Source organism: Corvus brachyrhynchos, unplaced genomic scaffold, assembly GCF_000691975.1.
Source record: "Corvus brachyrhynchos isolate BGI_N302 unplaced genomic scaffold, ASM69197v1 scaffold720, whole genome shotgun sequence".
In the NCBI taxonomy this organism is placed as follows: domain Eukaryota; kingdom Metazoa; phylum Chordata; class Aves; order Passeriformes; family Corvidae; genus Corvus; species Corvus brachyrhynchos.
This window is the reverse complement of record NW_008235978.1, coordinates 803122-816135: the sequence shown is the minus strand read 5'-3', so window position 1 is coordinate 816135 and position 13014 is coordinate 803122. Positions and strand designations below refer to the sequence as shown.

General features: G+C 37.7%; 1 protein-coding gene across 1 annotated transcript; it reads right to left on the bottom strand.

Annotated features, from left to right (window-relative positions):
• Nucleotides 1–253: 253 nt before the first annotated feature.
• On the bottom strand, nt 254–12698 carry RABGGTB (Rab geranylgeranyltransferase beta subunit; the record flags this gene model as incomplete). Its single annotated transcript, XM_017729402.1, has 8 exons — nt 254–1262; nt 3148–3297; nt 4089–4214; nt 7223–7333; nt 7465–7517; nt 9016–9121; nt 11361–11558; nt 12525–12698. Coding segments are annotated over 8 exons (1059 nt in total), but the record flags the coding sequence as incomplete, so codon positions are not given.
• Nucleotides 12699–13014: the final 316 nt, after the last annotated feature.

Sequence of the window (13014 nt, the reverse complement as noted above, 5' to 3'; positions counted from 1 at the left end):
AGTATGAAAACTGTGCAGGCCAAATCTTGGGTGGCTATCTCTGCTGAGTGAAGAACAGGTAAAACAACTTTAGGCCTTACTTAAGCATAAGTACAGAGATTATCAAAGACTTTCTCCCTTTCACAATTACCTTTTACTGTATATTACAAGTGGAATACCATTCAGTCTCAGCTACGATGTGTGGAATGTAAATTAAAAGGCAATTTTAGCACTCCTATGAAGACAAAGGGGATTTCACCCTTCAGAGAACAAGTATTTTCCACAGCTATTTTTATTTTCAATTACACCATAATCGAGCATTGACAATTAGTGTCTTAAAAGCTACAAAAGCAGGATTTCAACCCAGCAAGAAATTTAGAATCAACTTTAAATTCAATTGCAAGTCACTGTCCTACAGGGACCTTCTCTAGAATGTTTAATGTTAGCAAGTTTCACTATACATACTCAAGGTATGCTGTATTTCAAGTATCAGTGGAATTTTGTCTACGGGACTCATCAATAAATGAAGACATTCACATATTTAGAAGAATCATAATTGTGGTTTTACTGGTATCAATTACCGTGAGAAGAAGCAGCTGTTTCTCAATATAGAAAAGTGATGGCAAACTTAATAAATACTTAAGTGTGTGGTATTTAAGTGCATGGCTTAGGTAAAATTTTGTTGGTTGTTGTTTTTTTGGGTTTTTTTGTTATTTTTTTTACTATTCTTTTAAAGTGCTTTGCATGATCTACCATCAAAAGAGGCCTGTGTGAAGGCCAGTACTGGCATGGCTGATATTGCAGGAAAAGAAAAGTTAAGCATTCACACAGTCAAACTTTAATTTGAATATTATATTTTAAAAAAAAAAAAAAAAAGCGCCAAGGCCCACACATTTAGATACAGATTAGAAATGTTTCTAGGTATCTTAGAATACAACCAAAGAACATGTTACACTCAGGTCAGGAGAACCAGCCTGTTCTGATACAATTTATAAACTGACAAAGTCCACAGCAAAGCAATTGCTTTACTTCCATAATGTAAACACATCTGAAAGAAGAATATGCTGACAGTTTCACAGATGAGATTATAAATCAGTAAAACCAAAGCAACTGGTCATGTAAACCTTTTGTCTCCACAAGGCTTAGCTTACAAGCTCAGGCTGTACATTTATTCTTCGAAGGACATCTTCTGGCATACAAAAGACAGGATTGACGGCCTTAATTTGTTCTTCTCCTAGTAAAGATAGTCCAGCAATTCCAAATAAGGTGTGAAATGGATCAACCTGGGAGAAAAAAGAAAGCTTGTGTTTGTTCCCAAAAGTTAATCAGTTTTTCACTTGTACGGAATGAAACTTTTGTTTGCCAGCAGGAGAACTGAAAATCTCCATGGCTGGGGAAGACAATACAACTGAACAAACTTTCATTTGTGCTAACATGTGTTGCACATGTTATGTGCAACATAACATATCCATATCAGGCTTTTACAATACTACAATTTACTCAGAAATGCTTATCAATTATCTGCTGCTAAGACGATTTTCAACTCTGAGTTAGACAGAAAGCACTCACATGTGTCTATTAGCATGTGATATCACAGAATGGTAGAAGCGAAGATAATTAACACTTTAAAAGTAAACTGGATCATCTACAGGTACCACTTCCATAAATTCCCCATTTGTTCTTCAGAAACATCATAATGCTCTTTAATGGTCTCCAAATACAGAGCTATGCTGTAAAACCTTGAGAGGGAAGCTGCAACCTATTTTGCTAGAAAACCTCCCAGAACTATAAATAAAAACACCCCTCCCAACCTCTACTGCTAAAACCACGTGACCACCACCTCCTCCCAAACGAACCGATGTAAAAACAACCCAAACACAAAATCCCCCAAAACAACAAGGTCTGTTAGGAATGAGTTTCTGCAGGAACAAAGCAAAAACCTGGGCATCAGCATTTCTACAGGAGTAGAAATTTCTACACTTCAGCAATTGAAGACAGGTAAAAATCATACAAAATGACTGCTAATATAACACGGAAAAATTCTCCCAAAGGTGCTCTCATTAGATATAGAGAAAAGGCTCTGCAGAGCTGCTCTTTAAGAAGATACAAATATTTCAGTACTTAAAGCCAGAAAAACATTTAGACTAAGTGCTGGGCTTTTCTTGGAGAACGCTGAAAAGGGAAAACGTCTTCCTGTAAGTGCCTTAAAAATACAAAACTCTTCATATCTTAAGAACACAAAAACACTTTCTAAATGACAGATAGGAGTTAACAGATTTCTCCCCCAACTGGGAACAAAGTAGTGGTTTACAAAAAAATAAAAAGTTACTTTATTTTTTAATGCATTTCTGGAGAAGGGAGCAGACACGGGCAGCCACAATAAAAACAGCTAATACCTCCCCAGACCGTTAACATATAAGCCAAGTGTTCTATAGGAATTGCAATGAAGTCTCATAATACCTTTTATTTTATCTGTCCAGCACTCTTGGAAGATACGAACTTTATCTGCCATTTCACTGGGACAATCTCAATTACTTCCAGTTGAGATCAGAGAGAACAGACCGGCTAAACGGTAACTGCTCTCTCAACAAGCAAAAAATCCATACCACCAGCCTCTTGATGATGTTATCACAAAAGCTTCTTCCTCCCTCATCTAGAAAAATGCCAGCTAGAAGATGTATTCAGTGGCTGGAGTGGCAAAGAATGAAAATTAATGTATAGGGATTCTTAATAAAAACTTATGATTTATTTAGAACAGACAAAACCACCAAGAGAGTTGAAGACTACTTCAACTGCACCAGACTTTAGCTTGCAGATCATGTCACAAAACAAAATAATAAACCCAAAAAACCCACCATCAAAGGCAGTGTTTTTACATAGATCTTCCAAATGCTCTTGTGAGAAATGGTCTGTGTTGCATGTGTTACGGGAACCAAACCAGATTTTGTAAGGAATGGCCACTGACTTCACTGGGTCATACAAGTGCATTGTACAGTATGTACTCCCCAAGTATGCCTTCAATGGCAGTTCTACCCTCTTCTTCCTTCAGAGTAAACTGCAGCCTCTGCAAAATCCACCTGAACCGTGAGTTGAGTTACACTCAAACAAAAGCTGAAATTTCCTGTTGAAATTTTCACGTGTATTTTATTTAGAAAAAATATTACTTACCATATCTCCTGGTCTGTCAGCAAACCCTCCAGTCTCCTCATCCTGGCAAGCCAAAATAAAGCAGCGCAGTTTCTCTCTGTCAATCCACTGTATCCTACCAATCATCTTCAAAGAAGCAAGCACCCACCACGAATAACATACGTCAGGTAACTGGCAAGCAGAGAAGCAGATTAATATTTGATTTTGTTTTAAACCTAACATTGCAAATTTTACTGGTAATTCTGCACATTACCAGGTGTGCTGTCATAATACTGTTGCAGAGACACAACATTTAAGAATGTCTCTGGAGTAAATGAGTTTCTTGACAGAGTCTCCTTTCAGCAGGCTTCTGTTTTCAGGAAGGGGAACTTCCTGAAAACTTCTTCCCTTCTTCAAGAAACAAGACCACAAGAATGTGATTTTTAAAGACTTCACCTTCTGTGAGAGAGGCTGAAAAACCACAGCGCTTTTTTCAGGAGGAAATACAAAGAAGTTCGTATCAACTATTTGTATTTTTGGGGGGAGGGGGGCAGCAGGGGAATCTGTTAGTTGTGACTATCCATTTGCCACAGATTATTCTAGGTTCCTAGTGTGATGTGGAACACTATGACACTCGGGATTTATATCCAGTAAAACAGTAATTTTTATACAAATCCTATAGAAAAGATCCTTCCCGAAGTCAGAAAATATTAAAGACCCAGTTTAACAGGATAATGGTTCAAGCGGTCACCAAGACATCCTTCAGTATGTGTACTTCGCTATACTGAGGACTCAAACGAAGCATAGCTAAGGACTGTGTGAAAAGTGCTAGTATCAAAATAAAGAATCAAGATGAAGGACTGACTTCCTTGAAAAGGTTACTAAGTACTTTATAGAAGTCCTGACATTTTGCAGAAGTAGTTCAGCTTTAGAAAAAACAATCGCTACTGAGGTTTGAACAAAGAAAAGCAGCCACACAATACCTTCTCTGGTCGTCCATTGAGACCTCCAGAAGGTAACTGACGTTCACAAAGCCACCAACCCAGCAAGTCAACATTTACTTGATGCAGCTGGTCTGTTATAGCCAGAAATCCTGTGCAACAATAGATCTAAAATTACAGACATAAATTTTTTGTGTATTTAAAAACTAAGTATAGTTTAGCAGACTAAAAGCAGGAAGATCTCAAAACAGCAATACGGTCATGTAAACAATGCAAAATAAGCGCGCACACATATCAACTTTTAGTTTCAATGACTTTTCCTTCAGAAAAGTATGTTATTGTTACAGTCGCTTTTGTACAAAAGTACCAGTAACACAATTTATTTACATAGCAGTAGTATTTTACTAATATAAGACACTAATAAAAGGTGTGGAAAGTGATCCTAGGAGATCTGACAGAGCCATATAATGTTGTTTTAAAAACACAGATTCTCAAGCCACAGTAGTCAAACTGACTGCTGCAGGCTGGATATGGCCTTTATCAAAATTCTGTGTTCAGTCTATGGTTTGTTCCCATACCTGCCTTTTACCCTAATGCTTGCAGAGAGTAAACTAAAGACCAAATGAATTCCCCAGCAGAAACAGGCTAACCCAGATCATTAACTACCTTGGCAATTCCACATATATTCAGTCATGTCACGCTTACTTTCAAAGTGCCATATAATACATCTGCATTGATTAATCCCCTTTTAATAATTAACTTAAAAATTAACATTTTTTTTCTGGGAGATAACATTTACAGTGCAAGAGCATACTTCGGTCACATTTCACGTGGTCACTAAGAAAGCAGCGAAGCACAAAAAGCCAAGAATCATCAAATCACTAAAGTTGGAAAAGACCTCTAAACTCATCAAGTCCAACCTTTAACCTCATAGCACCTAATACTACTAAACTGTATCACAAAGTTCCACATCTACTCATTTTTTGAACACTTCCAGGGATGGAGACTCTACCACTTTCCTAGGGAGCCTGTTCCAATGCTTAACCATTCCTCAGTGAAGAAATTTTTCCCAATATCCAACCTGGATCTCCTGCAGTGCAACTTGAGGCCATTTTCCCTTGTCCTGTTACTAACTGAGTGGGAGAAGAGGCCGACCCCCACCTTGCCACAACCTCCTTTCAGGTAGTTGTACAACAGTGAAGTCTCTCCTGAACCTTCTTTTCTCAGGACTAAACACTCCAGTACCCTCACGCTGCTCCTCACAGGCCTTATGTTCCAGACCCTTCCCCAGCTCTATTACCCTTCTCTAGACATGCTCCAGCACCATCGTGTTCTTTTTGAAGTGACAGGCCCAAAACTGCCCTCAGGATTGGAGGTGCCCCAGCGATGGCCAGCACAGGGGACAGCAACTGCCCAGGTCTAGTGGCCACGCTGTGGCTGGTACAGCCGAGGTGCCACTGGCCTTCTTGCCCACCTGGGCACACCTGGGCTGATGTTCAGCTCCTGTTGACCAGCACTCCTAGGTCCTTTGCTGCTGGACAGCTTTCCAGCCACTCTTCCCCAAACCTGGAGCATTCCAGGGGGTTGTTGTGACACAAGCGCAGGATCCGGCACTTGGCCTTGTTGAACATCACACAGTTGGTGGTGGCCGATGGATCCAGCCTGTCCAGGCCCCTCTGCAGAGCCTTCTGCCCTCACATGAATCAACACTCTCACACAAACTGGTCCTTCCTGTGAACTTACTGAGGATGCACTTGATTTCTTTGTCCAGACCACTGACGAGGGTATCAAACAGGACTGGCCCCAAAACTGAGCCCTGGAATATTCCACTCGTGACCCTTCGCCAACTGGATTTAACATCATTCCCCACTGCTCTCTGGGTCCGGCCACACAGCCCGTTTTTCACCCAACTGCACCTGTCCAAGCCATGGGCTGCAGCTTCTCTGGGAGAATACTGTGGGAAAGCGTGTCAAAGGCTTTACTCAGGTCTAGGTAGACAAATCCACTGCCTTTCTCTCATCCACTAGGCAGGTTGCCCAGTCATAAAAGGAGATCAGGTTTGGCAACATTCCCAGGAAACTACTGAACTTCCATGGAGGTGAAAGAGATAGCTTTTTAAGGAGTATGTGAATAAGCACAACAGAGCTAATCCTCACAGGAAATGCCAGCTGCAACCAGAGTAGGGTTCAGCTATTGAACCGACTTCCTTGAACACCAGAATATGGTCCAGCCATTTAGACTATATGGGCAATGCTACTGTACATAAAACTATAAGGTAAGTACATGTAACAGATTTAACTTTTTTTTCCTGATTTTAAACAAAGAAGGGGCAGGAAACCCAACACTTGTCAACAAAACGCCTCCAGTATTTTCATGTGATGAGGTGAATCCTGACTATGGCATTACTCACCATAATTATGCAAAATAAACAGGTAACTGCAACAGCATTCAAAGTTGATTTTTTTCACACATTCAGGCTAAGTGCAATAAACTCTTCCACGAAAAGAAATAAATATAGGAAAGGTAAATTTAAAATTGAAATTATTTAAATTATTTAAATTATTTAAATTTCCTGTTAAGATTGTCTTCCTCAGGAGATCCCTTAATTTGTTCTAATTATACTACTGCATTTTCTTCTCAAGTAGATTTTACTGAGCATTTTTCAGAATTCACTGTCACCAGTAACACTAGTAACTAGTGACTAGAGCTGATAAATATTCCCATTACTAAGTTAGGTATGTCATCTTAAAACTGACTTTCCTCAAAAAATTAAGTAATGCTTGACAGGATTCTTGGTTCATTTTTATTTGGGTTCATTGGCTGATAAATCTCAAACATGCTATACGATTGATCTTTATGTCTCATTATGATCTGTGTCAGAAACAGTGATAAATCTTGTCCACTGTCCCTTGATACCCATCTCAAATTCTCTAAAAATCCTCAGGCTAGCAATTTCAACATCACTATGCAAAGACTGAAATAGAGTCCTAAAAGTTATTCCATTATGATCTTTTTTTCTACCTAGACTAAACTCTCAAGTCTCGACCCACCTTCTCAGATTAGGTTACATATCTGTTCATTTATTTTAACTGAGACACTAGAATCAGGCATTTGGGAAACAAGAGGTACATCACTTGTCATCACTGATACGTGTTGTAAAGAAACATTTATATCACCTGTCCTGCATGTGATTCAGAACCAGGTCTACAACCAAATCCTCCATCAAAGTTCATACAGGACAAAACGAATTCTACTGCTTTTCCCACATCAATAGCATCCAGCTTTCCCTGCAAGTCAGAAAATAACTAATGCACTTGGTATTCTACCAAACTCATCTTCTACAGAAACTTCAGCAGTACCAAAGAGCAGTACTAATCGATTCCCTACTTGTGCAAGTGATGGTTTAGGACTTACTTACCAGAAGTGCAAGAGTTGCTGCAGCGCAGAAAGAGAACCTTGTATCTATTTCTCCTATAATGTAGGGGGTAAGGAATGACATAAAGATTATTTTTTCAACAAACATACATTTAAATCACTACTGAAAGTATGGAACAAAATGTGAAAATCCTAGGTTCTACACAGAAAACCAAAAATCAGCTAAAAAAATTCCCCCCATACAATTTAATTTTCCAACTTACCAATTATTCCCCCAGTAATTTAGAAAATGTACCTTACTATTTAAGTGATGTTTTAGTATGCATAAAAGTCAACAACTCATTTAGAGCTGGACAGCTACATATCCAAATCAATTCAACTAGCGGTAATTTACAAAAAACTGTATAACTTTGGATTTTATCTGTAGTCCTCTACAGATCATTGCAGAGCAACGGAAATAATGCAAAAATAATCAGACAACTCTTACTCTCCCTTAAATCCAGGCAAAAGTAGAAGCCATTTCTTGTTTTACAGGAAAACTAATTAAAAGTTACAAGGTTTCTTTTGCATATTTGTACCTGGAAGAAAAACCAAAGCTCCTACACCTGTAACAGAATGATTGCTCGTCAAGTCCAATACAACTCTTGTAGCACAAACTCCAAGCAATTAATACTTGAAGTCACAATTTTAAATTGAACTGAGCTGCAAACATTCATTCTTTTGGTCAAACTTACTCAAGACTTCTCTTCTTAAGAAATTCACCAGCTGAAACACATAAACCAACAATCTGCTGCTCTGTCCTACATCAGGTATTGCACTCCTTCAGCTGCACCTCTCAGAAATAATGCCAAGCCATTGTGCAATCAGTACACTTGTGACAATACTTCAACAAAAAGGATGCGGCACTTGTGACAATACTTCAACAAAAAGGATGCAGCAAGCTATGAACCAATTTAACGCATAGCATATAATCTACCTTTACAGTAGCATACATATACTGGTAAGATCTCAATTGCTGAATTTTACCCAGACAAGAACATGAGTGATATGCAATAGATTTTATTAAAATTTAGGTCTTCCATGGTGATAAATACTTTTAGAGTGACTAAATATTTACGCCACAGCTTAAAAATGCCATGTTTGTTCATAAAGAATTTGTATGCAGAAACAAAATTAGTATTAACAGAAGTTCATGAGTACAAACACAGTTTTTCTCGCTCCCACAGTGAAAAATCCTTTCACAGTTGACATGGATATGGATCATTACTGACTACCATCAAATACCAAGTATAAAATGTTCCTTATGAAACAGCGTATCTAGTATATCCAAGTACTGTTAAGTTACAAATGCCCAAAAGTTTTCTTCTTTAAGAACTGGACACTTTATTCTAATACAAGAATGGAACTGAAGTTTAGAATATTTATGAAAGGAATGAAACATAATTCTGTCCTTCACAAACCCTTCTTTTTCATGACTCAGAAAATACAAGTGCTCACATACAATACATATACAAAAAGACCATCCAAGGAAACTTAAGTTTACAGACTTACACAAGTCAACCTAGACACTACATTTAAAAGAACTAAAAATTACCCCATTCGTCTCCAGCAAATGATCCGTCTTCTTTTTGCAAGCTCTGTATATATTCAACAATTTTATTTACATCAACTACATGGAGACTATCATATAAGATAAGAATCTGGGGGGAAAAAAATGACACAGTAACAATTAAAGAGAAGCAAAATTTAATTTTTTTTTTTTAACCAAAAAAATAGTGGATTTATAAAAGATGTGATTTAATTCACTCTGAATACTATTTGGTATGGTTTATTAAAAAAACCCTTTTTTTCACTTTAGTAGTTAATCTCTGCACTGTAGATTACCTCTATCTAAAAACTTTAACAAATTCTCAAAGGAAAATACAGACAATTCAAACTGGAACTCTTTCATGCTTTGTTACTTTCCAATGTTGAGGTCTCCTTTCAAAAGCATAACCAGGTTTATTCGTTTTATCTTAGCAATACGTAGAACAAAGATTTGATTATGGTTAATATTGTAACGGGACAATGACATCTTAGAGGTGCCAATTTTTTGTTTTGCACTGCGGCTACTTGGATATGTGTATGTTAAGCTGCTAGTTACTAATTCCACTTACAGTGCAAACTTGTCAACAATTATTAATTTCAAATTATTAGATTTTTATTTACATTCACTTTTAAAATATAACTAATAGAACCAAAATGCAACAATTTAAGAAAAAGTATGAACAACATGATTATACACCAAATATACAGTGAATATATTCTGGAAGAAAAGATAAAGGTTATAGTAGGGAATACAATTTTCCAAACCAGCACTGATTTAAACCAGCAAACCTGTAGGACACAATGTCGTGTGAAAATAACAATACTGTTTCTGCGCCTCATCTGACTTCATGTTTTTACTTCCAACTTGCATAATAGGTAAAGAGTAATTAGGAATTTATTATTTACAACCAAATGAAAAAAAAAAATCCCAGTTGAAACTAAGCAATATTATAGTGCCAATCCTGAAAAACACTGGACATTATGACTTTAAACCTCGTTAGCTGGAATCTTTCAATTGTTAGATAAAATTTAAGTCTTACGGAAAATTCAAAAAAAAGAATGTACGACTCCAACAGAAAATATATTATCACAGCATGCACCTTAAATGCAAATCTGAACAAATTACTATTAACTGTGATCACAAGAACATATGACCAGACCCTTTAAACATCCTGGATATGTGGATAGGACTAAACAGTTTGTTCACTAACACCATGCATACTCAGTACGATATGCTGGTTAAGTTTACCACAGAAATTTTACATCAGCATTTGCGAACACTTTTTCAGTCTGCACAACTAGAGCTCAATTCAGTTAACATGAAAACATCTCCTAGTAATATCAAGTATATATTTAAGAACTAACATCTCTAATACGTTAAGTAACGACCTCAAATTGTACCCCCTTATACTGAACTAGAATTTGTGAAAGGAGTTGGATTGGACAGTTTGGAAAAGTTCAGACATCACAGCCTAAAGAAACTTTAGTTTCCTGGTTCTCAAGAGTATTCAGAGTAATTCCAGTGCTAAAGTGGTAATAAAAATCAACCTTAGAGTATTCCGTCCTACCTAAGGGGTTCAAACCCAGTATCTTAAATCTAGCATCGTTTCTGCCTAAAAAACCATTCCGTATTATTTATTTGTAATGCCATTAAAATACTTCATCCGCAAGATTGAATGAGAGAGGCGCGCTGCAAGCAATCAAGTGAATTGTTTGGAAGTGTTTGAGCCTTTTCGGTACTTTTTCACACAACGGTTTGCACGAGCAGAACAAACCAAAACAAAAACCAGAACAAAACAAGGGCACAAGCAATAGTGAGAAAATAAGTCTATAGTGGAGATTAGTTGCACTGAAAAAATAAGATTGAGAGTTACTTCTTATCAGGGGGAGTGTATGCACCAAATAAATAAATAAAATGCTCAACAGACTAGTATCATTTTTAAATTATACTTCCTAAAAAAACCCAGATAAAAATAAAATCAAAATTTTGCTCTTATTCCGGTCATATGTATCTTTCACCTCAATGTACGCTAAGAAGAATTTAAAAAATCAAAAATTATCTACAAAATGTTCTGGAAAAACCTGTAGCCAAGGAGTATTTCACGATAACTTACAAAATTGCTAACAGAATGCAGTAGCCATTGACTGACCATTAAAAGTAAAACATTCCCAAATACAACAACTTTTAGAAAGTGATACAGATAATCCTAAAGTTTTGTCCATTCGATTTTTTTAATAAGATAATGAAATAATTTTTGCCATGGGCTTCCAACAGTAACTGGTTCATAAATCTGCAATCATCAAAATCTTACTCACAAACACTTTTTTCTAAAACTACCCTACTACACTTACCTGGACAGCACTGAGGGTATACAGAAGATGAGGATCATGGCCTATGCTGGCACTTATTCCACCACATTCATGTTGACACGATTTAATGAATGACAGAATTTCTTCTTTGTTCATTCGGTGCAGCTGCCCCATGAGATCCATTGCTGTCAGTCCCCAGTACACACCACTCATCCTCAAATACTCTGACATACAGTATTCCTAAACAGTGCATTATTTTAGCTCTTGATCAGATAAGCACACCATCAATACAGATCAATGAAAATACATTAGTTAACTTTGGCAGTTTCTAGTTAGTCAACCATCTTCCATCCGTTTAGCAACTATGCATCAGCCACTCATAGATATTCTGTACATCATGCACATGTGTATATACACACATATATACAGGAAAATGCACACGTATATACCTACACACACCACCCTCCCTTCCTGTATTTTTCTAGTTCAAAGCATCAAGCTCATCAAATTAGGCACAAACAAGTAGTTGGGCGCCAATTCACTTCAGAACGCTTATTATCTTGGCATTCAAAGAACCCCTCAAATTGCCACCCCAACTAGTCCCAAAAAATAACAAGTCTATTATTTCCAAGTGCCGAAACTCTCACAATCTGAAGTTGCACCAGGAAGTAAAATTTTAGATTGAATTCTCTTACATTGATTACATCACCTACACTACATAAACGTTATTTTTTTATATGCAGTACAATCAAAAGCAACAGTGCTTGGCGTGCTTTTGTGAACAATAAAGATAACCGCAACTTTTCTTCACATAAGCAGTTATTGACAACTTTCACCTACTAGAAGCAGAATCCCATTGTTGTGGACTACATCCAATCACGACTATAAAATTGATATTAGTTGTCCCATCAAAAGAATAACATGCAAATGCAACTCTACTTGTGCATTCTAGTGGATGAAGAAGCTAGTAGCTTTTTTCTCAGGTCTCAGAGTAATTATAGAGCTAAAATGATAATCTTCAAATTTATACTCAGATAATACATGCCAAAACTCATCACAGACCTAGAGAAATTAACAAATACATCTTTATTTTATACTTTGGATTGCGGGGTAAAAAACAATTAGCTTGTCAACATTAATCTAATCCTTAACTCTGAGCCAATAAATAAAAGCTATTATTACTCTCTGTAACAAACTGATACCTACATAATCATCTTTCTTTGTTCCATATGAAGCTATATAGTCCGCATGTTTTTCTGAAAGTAATGTGCTTGGGGCATCGGGTTTTATTACAACATCCTTTTGCGGTGTCCCCTGTAAAAAGCACCAACAAGTCAGTTGCAATGTCAGGACAAAATGCTTTAGCAACTTGGCATAATTTAGTCAACACCCGTGACCGTGACTCTGGGAAAAAACATCTCTCCAAGTCTTCTGAGCCTAGGTCAGGTTGCGTATCTCACGCCATCACTGTTCAGCCTGGCTAAACCTTTCCCCGGGAAAGGCTGCGAACCAAACCTTGCAATAAATCTAAGAAAGAACCCCAACTTGCCAGGAATAACCTGAAGCGCCGGACGCAGGAGCCCTTTCCCGGGCCCGGCCCTGCCGCCCAATGCCCCCCCGGCCCCGCGGGGCCCGGCCCAGCCCGCGCCTCCCGGGGCCGCTGCGCAGCTGGAGAGGCGAGCGCCCACCCCGCCCG